We start from the raw sequence: 14974 nt of genomic DNA, 5'->3' as shown, positions 1-14974 counted from the left end.
GTGTGTGTGTGTGTGTGGTGGTCAGGTTTGTGATGGGGAGGGGTGTGTGTGATGGTCAGGGTTGTGATGAGTGTGTGTGTGTGTGTGTGTGTGTGTGTGTGTGTGTGTGTGTGTGTGTGTGTGTGTGTGTGATGGTCAGGGTTGTGATGGGGTGTGTGTGTGATGGTCAGGATGATGGGGCAGGGGTGTGTGTGTGTGTGTGATGGTCAGGGTTGTGATGAGTGTGTGTGTGTGTGATGGTCAGGGTTGTGATGGGTGTGTGTGTGTGTGTGTGTGTGTGTGTGTGTGTGTGTGTGTGATGGTCAGGGTTGTGATGGGTGTGTGTGTGTGTGTGTGGTGGTCAGGTTTGTGATGGGGAGGGGTGTGTGTGTGATGGTCAGGGTTGTGATGGGTGTGTGTGTGTGTGTGTGTGTGTGTGATGGTCAGGGTTGTGATGGGGTGTGTGTGTGATGGTCAGGATGATGGGGCAGGGGTGTGTGTGTGTGTGATGGTCAGGGTTGTGATGGGGTGGTGATGGGGTTGTGATGGGGGTGTGTGTGTGTGTGTGATGGGGTGGTGATGGAGGGTTGAGTGGTGGAAAATTCCTTTTGCCCAGCTCTCACTTTGTGGGCTAGCTCTCATTGTCCCTACCTCCTTCCTTCCCTCCCTCCCTCCCTCCTTCTCTCCCTCCCTCTCTCTGGCTCTTCTTGGTGCAGTGCTGCAGTCATCCTGCTGCATTACCTCCCCCCCCCCCTCCTCCCCCCTGCTCTGGGGAATACCCCCACTCGAACCCTCCACCCCACCACGGAGGTGTGTCAGCGTGGGCTTCTTCATCACTGGGTCTCTTGTGCGGAGGTGTGGGCCCGGCAGCTGCTGCCGTCACACCGTCCTTCCGTCAGATAGTGCCGCTTACCCGCCTGGACCGAGCTGAACTTGTTTTCTCTCCCCGTGTTCTGCGGGCTTGGACACCAGCGCCGGTGCTGTGTCATTGAGATTGAGCACCGCTTAACAGCTTCAGACTTTTAAATGAGTTTACACAATGGGCTGAAGTAGCCGTGTATCTACAGACTTGTCCTTTCTGTTCGAAACGGTTGAGAGACATTGCGGGTCGATGAAGCACGTTTACGTCTTTAAGAGTCGAACCGTGCGGCGGCCTTGTTTGGACCTGCTAAACTCGTGCAAAGGTAAATGGTGCGACTGCAGGGAAAACTTCACCGGGGAGCGGGCGTGCTGACGAGGGCCCTGCAGGCTTGCAGTGGGTGTGTATGTGCGCGTCCCAGCTTCAATGTGCTTTAACAGTGTGTGTGTGTGTGTGTGTGTGTGTGTGTGTGTGTGTGTGTGTGTGCAGAGCATCTTTGCCCAGTTCCAGTTCAGCAGCGAGAAGGTGCTGCCCTCCGACGCCCTGCGCTCGGCCCTGGCCAAGACCTACCAGGACGAGCAGCGCTTCCAGCTTGGCATCATGGACGACGCCGCCGAGTGCTTCGTAAGGCCCCGCCCCCTTCCCGCTGTCCCCGCCCTCGTCCCTTTATCTCTCCACAGCTCAATCTGCCCATCACACCCATCACGCTCCCTCTCCATCACCTGTCATCACTCCTCCAGCCCCTCCCCCACGGTTTCTTCTCCCCTCCTGGAGCCCGTCATCCTTGACCGGGATATCTGGAGGAGCTCCTCTCCTCACATGACTGTTACTGTGTGGGGGAGGTGAGGTGTGCGGGTCGAGATAACACAGGGAGTCCGAGGACGTTCCACTGATGTAGGCGCTGTTTAACTCAGCTGGGCGGTTAGCAGGTACTTATAGGCACTGGAAGCAGCCGGGGCACGTGGCACTTTAAACCTGACTTAAACCTCGCTGATATGAAGCTAGTCTGGGTTTAGACCGTTTCCTTATGTTTTAAAATCACTTTATCACCTAAACTCACTTTGTAAGCCCAGCCGGCACTGCCTGCTGTAGCCCACGACGAGATGAAATATGACTGCAAAATGTGGTCCCTGCTGTAGCACTGCAGTGGTGTTGTTGCCCTGTGCAATGACAAACAGGCTTGTGGGACATTAGCACCGTGGGCGTTTCCGTGCCCTGGATGAAGCCTGTAATTCACTTGATCGGTCCACATGCGTTAATATGATCATACTTGCTTCTTGGAGAGCCGGGATAATTCTAAAGTCCATTCTTCCCAGCCTTGCCTTCTCCTCTAACCAGATTATTGTCCTGTACTTGATTAAGGCACATGGACTGAGCTAACATTCATGGCCTTAAAGGACGCTCTTCTATAAACGTCAATACCGATAATTGCTTTTAAGCAAATAAGCAATTGAAGGATCGTTCGCAGCCGAACAGCTGAGCTGTCCAATCGAGATAGCTGGCCAAGAGGGCCTCTGATTGGCTCATTCTTAACTACCCATTTATATGCAGGCGGCTCTGCGTGGGTCAGGACTTCTCCACTGTAGATCTGCGAAAGCAGCAGCGACTCTTTCTGCAAGGTCACAAAAGACGACATCATCAAAGTGTTATTTAGTTCAATTAACGGCTCTCCAGTAGCTCTGGAGCACCGGGCCGCACCGGGCTGCTCCTGTCACTCCGCTTCAGTATTTTTAGTCGAGGAGCTGTTGGATCCGCTATGGCTTCGCTCTTTATTTCCCCGTCTTGTTTAGGAGGCGGAGTCGGCGCCGGTCCAAGGCCTCGCCGTGCCGCTCCCGCCGGACGCCTCCTCCTCCTCCTCCCTCCAGGAGAACGAGGGGGGGGGTTTGCACTCCAGCGCCTCATTTCCGCCCCTCCCGCTCACGCCCACCTGCACATCTGTGCCGGTGCGGACGCAGAGGACTCCCGCTTTTGCAGGGGCAGGAAATGACACGCTCCTTGGGTACTGATGGTGGGTTTTTCCCCCCCAGGGAGTGTGAAAGCAAGCGCTGCTGGTGTCGGTAGGCACGAGCTCCCTGCTGGAGTGTGTTGGCTAGTGTGTAATTTGGGTCCTGCGTGTGAACCCGGCTGCTGGCCTGGGGCCGGTACATTCAGTGCAGGTTAATATAGATTGAGTGTGGTGGGCGTGGCCAGGGGACAGGCAGATGAAGGAGAAAGAGAGCAAGGAGGAGTGGGAGGTGATGAATAGTTCTCTCTCTCTTTCTCCCACTTTCTCCCTCTCTCCCACTCTCTCTTCCTTCCTCTCTCCCTCCCCTGCTCTCTCTCTCTTCATTTTCCCTCTCTCCCACCCTCTCACCCCTCCTTTCCTTTGTCTCTCTTTCACATTCTCTTCATCTCTGTCCTCTCAGGGCCTTGTCTCTGTCAGGAGGTAGCAGCATGATCGATTGATTTTAAATTTGTTCAGCAAGGGAATCAGAATGACTCTTATGAAATATAGATCTGTTCTCTTTCCCTTGATCAGATTAACGTGAAGTGAGTGCTGACAGTGAAAAATGAATCAACAAAGCAGACCACACAACTCGCTTGGTGCGATAAGATCCGAGACTCGCTCTCGCACATCGCGCGTCAACAAAGCCCCGTTAGAAAACCTCCCAGACGCCCCAGACAGTTGAATCAGACGGCGCACACACGCGCACGCACCCTCGGACGGTGAAATGTCAGATGTGTGTTTTCCTCAGGAGAACCTCCTGATGCGGATACACTTCCACATCTCCGATGAGACCAGGGAGGACATCTGCACAGCCAAGCACTGCATCCCACACCAGAAGTTCGCCATGACGCTGTTTGAACAGGTACCAGGAAACCAAAGCAGGCAGCTCACTCGCTCACGCAGGAGGAGAGAATAATGTTCTACAAATGTTCAATGTGCACCTGTGTGTTGTGTCTTATTCAAATGAGTTTACTGGTTTGCGTGTACCTGTGTTCCTCTTTCCTCTGCTGCCCCCAGTGCGTGTGCAGTAGCTGTGGGGCCACCTCAGACCCTCTGCCCTTCATCCAGATGGTGCACTATATTTCCACCACATCGCTCTGGTAAGTGGGGGCCCGTGCCGTCAATCACAGAAAGTCACGCGTGTCCTGCTCCCGCTCTGAGGGCAGGCGTCTCCGGCCGGAGGCGTGCCTCGCCGTGATTGGTTCAATTTGGTGTGGGCTGCGGAGATGGCTGGTTCTGTCAGCGCTGGGGCATGAGGAGCGGAGGGGAGGGGAGGGGAGGGAGGGAGGTTGGCGGAGCGGGAAAGTGGCCCCGTTATTACAGCCCCTTCGTGGGCTGTGTGGGCGTGAGGGCAGGCGGGGGAAGGGCACACAGGAGGGAGACGGCCTCACAGCCTCTCACACGCCCCGCCTGCCCGCACGGCCGCGCTGGGGCTCTCTGTCACAGGTTATTAGCTGTCATTGAACATGTCAGCCCGGCGAGAGCCATCGTGTAGACCCGAGTAAAGGGAGCACTCCGCTAGAAAGTCTTTTTCTTCCTCAACCCTACACACCTACATACACATTCGCTCATACACACTCAATCTATTATGTTCAGGTCGTTCTCACCCTTTTGCAGCTCTCTCCTCAGTCTTTCTCTATTTCTACTGCCTCCCTCTCTCCCTCCCTCTCCCCTGTTCCTCTCTCCCTCTCCCCCTGTCTGTCTCTCCCTCTCCCCCTGTCTGTCTCTCCCTCTCCCCCTGTCTGTCTCTCCCTCTCCCCCTGTCTGTCTCTCCCTCTCCCCCTGTCTGTCTTTCCCTCTCCTCCAGTCTCTCTCTCCCTCTCCCCCTGTCTGTCTCTCCCTCTCCCCCTGTCTCTCCCTTTCCCCCTGTCTGTCTCTCCCTCTCCCCCTGTCTGTCTCTCCCTCTCCCTCAGTCTGTCTCTCCCTCTCCCCGTCTCTCTCCCTCTCCCCCTGTCTGTCTCTCCTTCTCCCCCTGTCTGTCTTTCCCTCTCCTCCCGTCTCTCTCTCCCTCTCCCCCTGTCTGTCTCTCCCTCTCCCCCTGTTCCTCTCTCCCTCTCCCCCTGTCTGTCTCCCTCTCCCCCTGTCTGTCTCTCCCTCTCCCCCTGTCTGTCTCTCCCTCTCCCCCTGTCTGTCTCTCCCTCTCCCCCTGTCTCTCTCCCTCTCCCCTAGTCTGTCTCTCCCTCTCCCCCAGTCTGTCTCTCCCTCTCCCCCAGTCTGTCTCTCCCTCTCCCCCAGTCTGTCTCTCCCTCTCCCCCTGTCTCTCTCCCTCTCCCCCTGTCTGTCTCTCCCTCTCCCCCTGTCTCTCCCTCTCCCCCTGTCTCTCTCCCTCTCCCCCTGTCTCTCTCCCTCTCCCCCATGTCTCTCTCCCTCTCCCCCATGTCTCTTGCTCTATGTGAGCATGTGCTTGTGAGTCTGTATATCTGATATGGTCAATGCCAGTTCCAGTGGCAGGAGTGAGTGTACAGTGCCGCTAAACTCTTCAATTTCACCAAGAACATCGATATATTCTCCTCATCAGCAAGACTTATAAACTCAGGGAATATGTGACTAATTAAGGTCTGATTTAATTAGGCTTTTTAAATTTAATTTTGGTCTAATTTAGTTCTAATCTGAGTAAATGTTGTACATTCAGTCTGGATCCGCTTGTCCTGGCACTGCTAGTGCAGTCTCTGTGCTTTAGGTGTCCAGGACTGTGTATGTCTGAGCAGTTGTGTCATTTGGGTGATTATGATTGTGTTTGGTGTTCTGAGTGTGTGTGCGTTTAGAGTGTGTTAGTGTATTGTTAGTGCGTTGTAATGCTGAGTAAAACTGTAGATGGGAATGTTCTCTTTTTTCAACTCTTGGTCCTGCAGAGCGAATATGGTCAGTATTTAATATCTTTATTATGAATGGATATCTGCTCTATTCTTCCCAGCATGCATTGTTTGTGGTGCTCCTGTACACCTTTAGTTACAGAACTAGATCAACTACAAGCTCGTACCATTGGCTGAGTTCCTGATTTGTAGGCGGATCCCACAGCTCACATCCATACAGGGCAATTCAGAAAGTTAAATTCTGTTTGGATTTTCTACTGAAATGTGTAGTTTCGATGGCACAGGAAGCTCTGTACACTTTTCTTATTAGTTCATTCACTGCTAATTTAAAATATCTATAATAACTCTATTATTATTTGATGATTCCTAAGTAATTATAATTTGATATTCTATATTGTTAATACCTATTGTAAATGTGTGTTTTTATCCCTGAGATCTGGATTCTGTCTGGAATATTATTTGTGGCTGTTTTTTTGTTTGTAAGTCCATAGCCAGGGCCCAGGTCTGGCACTACTGCTCCAGCGGGTTCAGGTTCTGCTCCATACCTGTGTGCTGGGGAAAACAGAACCAGGTGGTCTGCATGTGGCAGGAATCTCATGTCTGAGTCAGAGTCTGAGAGCAGGAGCTGTAGACTCTTCTAGTATTTTCCCAATTCATTAATATAGATATTAAACAAATGTTGGGCTTAGATAGCACATTATTCGCTGCATGTGTCTGAGAGGACATTTGGTCATTTATGGCCACTTTTTTTATTTTTCCTGTACACAGGGTTAATGAGTTGATGTGTTTTACCCCCTAAACCACTTCTATAATTTTGTCAAATAAACTTTGGTGCCAGATGGAATCAAAAGCCTTTTTAAAGTCTATAAAGCATGCAAATATTTTGCATTTATTTTGGACAACATGTTTATCAGTTAGGGTGTGTATGGGGTAAATATGATCAGCGGAATTGTAATTTGGTGAAAATCCAATTTGGCTTCTACTCAGGACATTGTGCTTAGTATGGAAGTTCAGAAATCACAGATGTCTCTGTAATTGTTAGGATTGAATTTATCTTCAGAGTGGTGTTATTAATTCTGGATTCTAGATTTCATGGAGGAATCGTGCATTCAGAACCAGTATTAGAATGACCCAATGAAATTTAGATATCAAGGCATATGTCCTTGTTCAGTAATTTAGAAGTTTTGATTGGCTTTAATGTAATTTAATAGCTAATTCTAGTTTCTCCAGTTTATTTATGACTTTGTTGAGGTTTTGCCTTTGACTGTATTTTGACTCTACTTTCTGCAAGACAGATAGGAAATGGACTGTCTTAACGTCCTCATTTTGTATAGCTAGTTCTTCATGGTTTCTTTTTTAAGGTTGTTCTTGTCAACTCCCCCTCCCACTGACGAAGGTCAGTCACCTGCTGACTCAGGTGTGTATGTGGTCTGATTCCCAGGAGTCACTGGGAGGACACACCATGTTTGCCATCCCCTTCACCCAAATGGAAGTAACTTCCCTGATCTATATAACCAGATTATTGAACTGTTTCACCTGTTTCCCATTTACTGTCCGATTACTAGTAGTATTTAAACTGGACTTTAGTTCAGCTGATTACAAAGTTTTGCCAACATTCACTGTTGTATATTGACTGTTCCCTTTCAGAAGGCTGTTGTCTGTATTTCCATGGTTTTTTTTTTTTTGTTTTGTTTTTTTGAACTAACTCTTTTGGATTTGCCCTTTTACTTGACTTTGTTGTTTGTTTCTGGATTTTGGCCTTTTGACTGGTTTGACTGGCCTATTTTCTGGGTTTTTCCTCTATACTGGTTGCTGTGCACTCTGGTTTTGACTCTGGATCTTTGACTTCGTCTTCTGTGATTGCCCTTCAACAACTTCAAGTAAATACCAAACGTGTTATTTAATCCGCAAGCATCTGATTTTCACAATGTTGCGGTTGTCCCAAAATTGGTTTTTGATTAGTGTGAGTTGCTTGAGAGTGTACTATGCTTCTTTAGGTCCTGAATGTATATTAGATTTCTTCAAAGTCTCACAGTAGAGAAGATATTTTATTGCTGTTTCATAAGCTCCATATTCATTAACAGTCTTTGTCAAACCAATTATCTGCCTTATTTACTTTTAGGTTTTAATGCACTCTGAAGTGTCAGTTGCTTCTGCAGCTGTCAGATCGAATCTTTCTTTACTGTGAACATGTCCGGAAAGGTATCTAAAAGTATTTGGATTTTGGAAGTACTGATTGCCTTTTGGAATTCATTGGTGCTGTCTGTGTGGTCTGTGTGGTCTCCTGATATTGACAGCTTACTGGGCTGTGTGAGTGTCGGCCCTTTTAATGAACACAGTGATTTGGCTGTGATCCGACAGAGGTTATAGTGTTATTTATTTATTTATATATATATATTTAGTTATTAATGGTTAATACAGAGAGAGAGAAGTAAGAATGAAATCTGTTATTACATAATCCACTGTGCTATTCCTAAGAGTTGAGCAGAGTGTGTATTCTTCTAGGCAGTCGCCTTTTGACAGTGTGCAGATCCGGACTTTGACAGAGCTGCAGAAGTTCTCCATTTCTGTTGGGTCAAAAAGAACTGTTATTAATATGAGACAGCTGATTGGTAGAGGAATGTTTTCCTAAGTGAATGAACTCTGGTTGTGTTTTGGCTTTCAGGTCTCCACAGGTGATTCCTTTTCCCCTGGGCTTGTCACCTGTCTCATCAATCATGTCTTCAGAGTAGCATAGAGACTGAGGGAGGAATGGAGATGGATGTAGAGGCATATGGCCTTCTGGGAAGAGACTATAGTGTTTTTGATTTTGAGCCAAATATATTTCCCTTTTTTTTTTTTACAATGTCTTTAGATTTGATTTAAAGCAGATAATTATTCCCACGGAGCATCAGCCTTGACATGTTAGCCGAGCGCCTTTAGCTGTGTGAAGGCTTCACACGATGCTGTGTGAAGGTGCTGGATGGACGGACCTGTGTGTGTGTGGTAGTGGAGTGCACGTGTCGCCCTAGTGCCACATCCTTCAGTGCGGTAGCGTGCCTGCGTAAGTGCACGTGATCGTGTAGGCGGTGTGGGGTGATGGTTTAGTGGTGTTCCAGGTGCACGTTGAGAAGAAGGGCATGTCCTCTAGAGATCCCTGCATTTACTGTCTGGATAGAGGCTGGGTGGAGGTCTAAGATCTTGACACTGGGGAACATCTCTCCAGATACCAGTCCTCCGCCCCACTCCTGCTCTGCTCTAAGATCACGTGTGCCGCTGTGCACTATGCAAACAGGCTTTCCAAGGATGTCTTCCTTATTCTTGGTCTTCTGTCCTGGGAAAAGTTTCTCCTTTCCCTTTTTTGTGGCATGTTTTTGTGGTGTCCCAGGTCTGCTGGTCAGTGTTTGCTCAGGGTGTTCTCTGTGTGTGTGTGTCTGTGTGTGTGTGTGTGTGTGTGTGGGGGGGGGGGGGGGGGGGGGTATGGTTGCGACTGAAGTCTGGGAGCAGCTGCTCTGGTGCATGGGGGTGCACGGAGCAGGCTCTGTGGGTCGTGCCAACCTCTCGGCCCTGCTCAGCTTGGCCAGTGTCTGTGAGGACCGAGGGAGACTGCAGCTGTGCTTTAAGAGTCTCTGTGATGGTGTCTTCTTGGAGTATCTCCTGCCTGAATCCTAGCGGTTCCTGTTTCAGGTCTGCTAGCTTCTGTTTCGCACTGCCCCTGCACTGTGCAGGCTCCTTTTTCAGTTCTTCTCTGATCTCCAGCAGGCTGTCTGTATGCCTCCTATATCTCTCCTCTCTCCTCAGCCTCTGCACCGCCACCTTCAACTTCTGTTTGGTCTGACTGAGCTGGTCTCTGAGGAGTTCGATGTTGGTGCACCTACTCCTTCAGCACCTTCATGTCTAGCAGGAAGAGCCTGTCCCTGAGCTGGGCTAAGTGACTATAGGTGTGGGCTCAGGGTGAGGGCAGTGTGGGCTGAGGGGGTCGTGCCCTCTGCCCTATGGGTGACAGAGGCCTTTGTCACTTCCACTACTCTGTGTGAGTCGGGGGAGGGTCAGGATGAGACTTGTAGTTCTGTCACTCTCAAATTCTGTGAAGGAACGGACGACTTCAGACTCTTTGGAGTGTCTTCTCACATCCTCGTACTATGACAGTGCCGACAGTACTGATAAAAGTTGTTGTCTGATCTATTTTCGGGAACTTTTCCACCATCCCCAAACACGTAGAATTTTCCAAATGCCATGCTTCGTCATGTCTTTGTAGTGTGAGCAGATATCTGAATACCACACATTCAGTGTTATCAGTAGCAGGTTGGTGATGCTTCAATGTTTGAGCCACATTTAATACTTCTGTTGTTGTTAATACAATCTTCTTATAAATAGTGTTAAGATGTTCTGTAATACTAACTAAAAATCAAAATAGAAGAACATTTCAGGAGCTCATCTAAAACATGAAAGCTTTCACTCTCTCTTCAGCTCCCTTTCTCTCTTTCTCTTCTTCTCCACCATTCTTCCTCTTCCTGTATATGATGGCATTAGCGTTATATTATACTAGCTACATCTCCACTGCCCCAGTGACACAGTGACTCTAAGGTCGTATATACACACCTACAACCTAACGCAAAGCCTCAATGTGAGAGACACTCCAGCATTCTGGCTCTCAGTGGAAAGGTGTTTTTGGCTAAAGATTCCTGTTTGTTTGCTCTTTTGTGATTATGGGCAGTGGTAGCTGTGCTCTCTCTCCCTCCACTATATGACTACCTCACCAGACAAGGGGGCTGTAAAAATTCAGCCAGGTCTCCTGTACCATTGTGGTGCCCTCGCTAGTGGTGATAGAGGTTAAAAGTATCATACTAAAACAACAGGGGTGATCTATAGAGACAGTTTCTAAAAGCTTTTTCTCAAACAAGTCTTGTATTTTGACCTCCATAATAGACCAGGGCTTCAGCTAAGTGTGTTCATCTCAGTCCACCCAACCTGGAAGACCCTAGTGCTGCCTGATGTCTGCTGAGCTTTGAGTATGTGTGATTCTCTCTCTCTCTCACACACACACACACACACACACACACACACACACACACACACACACACTGCGGTGGATTGTGTCATTGTGTGGCAGTATTAGTACAGAGTGTTCCCTTCCCCCTGTGTGCTAGATGCCTGTTCCCTTGTTTGCTTGCTGCCTGTAGTTCACTCAGGACAGCCAGAGTATCCCCACTCCCACACCCACACCAACAAACTAAATCCATACCTATGTTTCAACTTGATGTTATATGGTGATAATATAGCATTATACAGCAAATCAAAAGCTGCTAAATGAATGCACTGCTGTGTTTTGTAGAGCCGGTGCACCTGGGAGACTCGTAGATTACCACTTGGGCTTGCTGGTTAGAAAAATTGCTGGGGCAGGTTCAGTGGAAAGGCAGAGCGGACAATCAGGCACATTTAGAAGACATTGCAACTTCAGCAAAATCTGATGGGGTCATTTGAAATGGGTGTACTCAATAAGTAAATAATAAAGTATGTCTTATGCTATGTCCACCACAGAGACACGAAAGAGTGAACATTTAATTTCATTCTGTATTTACACCAAATGTGTAATGGTCCAAATGTGAAGAAGCGCTGTATGAACTGGAAAATGGTACAAAAAAGACAGAAAAGTATTATTGGATTGCTTCTTTTTTATGTCCCTGAATGGTTTCTGGAGGTTCTGTTGAAGAAGGATTATGGTGTAGATGCACTTGGAGAAGTGATGACAACAAGAATATACAGTTGGGAGGTATTTCATAGCTGTGTCATTTACATTAGTGCTTAAATGAACTACATACAATATCAAATCTTAGATCTCAAACTATCTAACATTCTTCATGTCAACAATTTATATGGTTTAAATAGAATATAAGGATATATGAAATTAGAACATTTATTGTAGCTTATTTTCTCCCAGAGGTGGACTAATGTCATGTTTCTGCTTGGAGACCTTTATTGGAACTACTAATTGCAAAGAGAAGGTCATTGTACCTTCTATTCATTATTAGGGTTGATTGGTACTCTTCTGTGCATACCACTACAGTAGAACCTGAGACAGTATGCTTTCACTCCTCTGGGTGATTTGAGCCAATGTCAGTCTGCTTTCAATTTGTGTGTGTGTGCATGTGCGTGCACAAGTGTGTGTGTGTGTGTGTGTGTGTGTGTGTGTGTGTGTGTGTGTGTGTGTGTGTGTGTGTGTGTAAACATTGTTAAACCTGTGGAGATCTCTGTACACTTTCCTCTCTTATCAACACATGTTGACAGCTGTGGCAATGCTGGAGAGATCTTTGTGAATCATGAGGATATGCTGTCCCTTCTTGCTTAGGAAAACATGAGGCAGTGAAGTGCCATGATCAGAGCATCACCCTGCGGCTTCTGGGGATTATAGTGGGAGCTGTGTTGGCCTCTAGGGATTATAGAGGGAGCTGTGTTGGCCTATAGGGATTATAGAGGGAGCTGTGTTGGCCTCTGGGGATTATAGAGGGAGCTGTGTTGGCCTATAGGGATTATAGAGGGAGCTGTGTTGGCCTATAGGGATTATAGAGGGAGCTGTGTTAGCCTCTGGGGATTATAGAGGGAGCAGTGTTAGCCTCTGGGGATTATAGAGGGAGCTGTGTTGGCGTCTAGGGATTATAGAGGGAGCTGTGTTGGCCTATAGGGATTATAGTGGGAGCTGTGTTAGCCTCTAGGGATTATAGAGGGAGCTGTGTTGGCCTATAGGGATTATAGAGGGAGCTGTGTTAGCCTCTGGGGATTATAGAGGGAGCTGTGTTGGACTCTGGGGATTATAGAGGGAGCTGTGTTGGCCTATAGGGATTATAGAGGGAGCTGTGTTGGCCTATAGGGATTATAGAGGGAGCTGTGTTAGCCTCTGGGGATTATAGAGGGAGCTGTGTTGGCCTCTAGGGATTATAGAGGGAGCTGTGTTGACCTCTCGGAATTATAGAGGGAGCTGTGTTGGCCTCTAGGGATTATAGAGGGAGTTGTGTTGGACTCTTGGGATTATAGAGGGAGTTATGTTGGCCTATAGGGATTATAGAGGGAGCTGTGTTAGCCTCTGGGAATTATAGAGGGAGCTGTGTTGGCCTCTAGGGATTATAGAGGGAGTTGTGTTGGCCTGTAGGGATTATAGAGGGAGCTGTGTTGGCCTCTAGGGATTATAGAGGGAGCTGTTTTAGCCTCTGGGGATTATAGAGGGAGCTGTGTTAGCCTCTGGAGATTACTAATATTCAGAGATACAGTATCTGCTTGTCTCCATGAGGACTACATCAAGTTTCATTTGCCACATTGATTAGATACATTTAAAGTGACTGATGACTGTACAGTGTTGTATGCATTTGTGGGTTGACTGTTTTTCAATAGGATTTATTCAGTAATAAATGGTATTGCCTTCCCATTTGAGTGCATGACTGTGTGGTGGTCAATAACAGTTGTAGTGCTTGGTGTATTTCTAAAGTTAATTTATATACAGTACCTTGCAGAAGAATTCATCCCATTTAAAAGTCGTCACATTCATTTGGATTACAAAAGACATTTGATATTTTGTCATGTCATTTTATTTAAAGCCTGACTATCAAAATGAATTCATTTAAAGTGATATTTGATTTATGTAAGAAAATATTCTGTGATAGAAATTGCTAAGTGAATAATACTATTTTCTTAAATATTCAACGCCTGTCCTGCACAAATTACTTGGATGACAGTTATTGCCCTCACAGGACAAATTTGGCTTCCAAAGTCCATACCTATGACTACCTATGTCCATACCTATGACCTATCACCTTTTCTGTATATCAGACCACCTTAATTCCATGCGAAAGATTGTGAATCTGTGTAAATGAGAATCAAAGCACACATTCCCAGAACATTGGCGATAAAGCTATAGGCATGCACAAGATAGGAAAAAACTATGAAGCAATAAGTGTTTGAATATTCAAATTAGCACAGCTGATGAATTGTGAGGCTCTGCCTAGGCAAGACCATCCCTCAGAACACAGCATCAGAGCAAGAGGGGACCTAGTGAGGGAAGACACACAGAGGAAGAGGGGACCTAGTGAGGGAAGACACACAGAGCAAGAGGGGACCTAGTGAGGGAAGACACACACAGAGGAAGAGGGGACCTAGTGAGGGAAGACACACAGAGCAAGAGGGGACCTAGTGAGGGAAGACACACACAGAGGAAGAGGGGACCTAGTGAGGGAAGACACACAGAGCAAGAGGGGACCTAGTGAGGGAAGACACACACAGAGGAAGAGGGGACCTAGTGAGGGAAGACACACACAGAGGAAGAGGGGCCCTAGTGAGGGAAGACACACAGAGCAAGAGGGGACCTAGTGAGGGAAATCACACAGAGCAAGAGGGGACCTAGTGAGGGAAGACACACACAGAGGAAGAGGGAACCTAGTGAGGGAAATCACACAGAGCAAGAGGGGACCTAGTGAAGGAAGACACACAGAGCAAGAGGGGACCTAGTGAGGGAAATCACACAGAGCAAGAGGGGACCTAGTGAAGGAAGACACACAGAGCAAGAGGGGACCTAGTGAGGGAAGACACACAGCGTAAGAGGGGCCCTAGTGAGGGAAGACACACACAGAGGAAGAGGGGACCTAGTGAGGGAAGACACACAGAGTAAGAGGGGACCTAGTGAGGGAAGACACACAGAGGAAGAGGGGACCTAGTGAGGGAAGACATACAGAGCAAGAGGGGACCTAGTGAAGGAAGACACACAGAGGAAGAGGGGACCTAGTGAAGGAAGACACACAGAGGAAGAGGGGACGTAATGAAGGAAGATACACAGAGTAAGAGGGGACCTAGTGAAGGAAGATACACAGAGTAAGAGGGGCCCTAGTGAGGGAAGACACAGAGAGGCCAGTAATCACTCTGAAGGAGCCCCAGAGTTCAGCGACTGAGTCTGGCGTGAAGCAGCACCACTCAACTCTAAAAAGGGCCTTGCATACAAATGTCCTTTATGGGAGGATGGCTAAAGAAAAGAAAAAAACCCATCAAAACATCTGCAGTGAGGCCAGAAGCCTCAGAGTCAGCCAACAAACACTCTGTCATCAGATGAGACAAAAATTGAGGTTTTTGCCCCCCCCATAAAAAAAACTGTGTGGCACGAGCTTAATACTACCCATTGCTCAACAACTTCCATCCCAAGGTTAGGTGTGGGGGTGGTGGCATCACGAGGTGGGGGTGTTTCTCCATACTGGGTACTGGCATCTTGTTAAAACCGAAGGGTGTCTGGATGGTGCAGAATGCAGGGAGGTACTGCGGGAGGCTGCCTGCTTCAGTCTAGGAGGAAACTCCACCTCTCAAGAAGCACTAAGGTAACAC

General features: G+C 47.9%; 1 protein-coding gene across 1 annotated transcript in view; it reads left to right on the top strand.

Moving 5' to 3' along the window:
• The first annotated feature begins 1090 nt into the window (after positions 1-1090).
• usp54b (ubiquitin specific peptidase 54b) overlaps positions 1091-14974 on the top strand; it is a 36533-nt gene continuing 22649 nt past the window's right edge. Inside the window, exons 1-4 of the mRNA XM_076998473.1 lie at positions 1091-1123; positions 1328-1462; positions 3574-3687; positions 3843-3925. Of these exons, the coding sequence (XP_076854588.1) occupies positions 1091-1123; positions 1328-1462; positions 3574-3687; positions 3843-3925 (365 nt within the window). The remainder of the gene's footprint in view (positions 1124-1327; positions 1463-3573; positions 3688-3842; positions 3926-14974) is intronic.

The sequence above is a fragment of the Brachyhypopomus gauderio genome, chromosome 3 (genome assembly GCF_052324685.1).
Source record: "Brachyhypopomus gauderio isolate BG-103 chromosome 3, BGAUD_0.2, whole genome shotgun sequence".
Taxonomy (NCBI): domain Eukaryota; kingdom Metazoa; phylum Chordata; class Actinopteri; order Gymnotiformes; family Hypopomidae; genus Brachyhypopomus; species Brachyhypopomus gauderio.
Note: the sequence above shows the minus strand (reverse complement) of the source record. Positions and strands in the feature narration are given on the sequence as shown.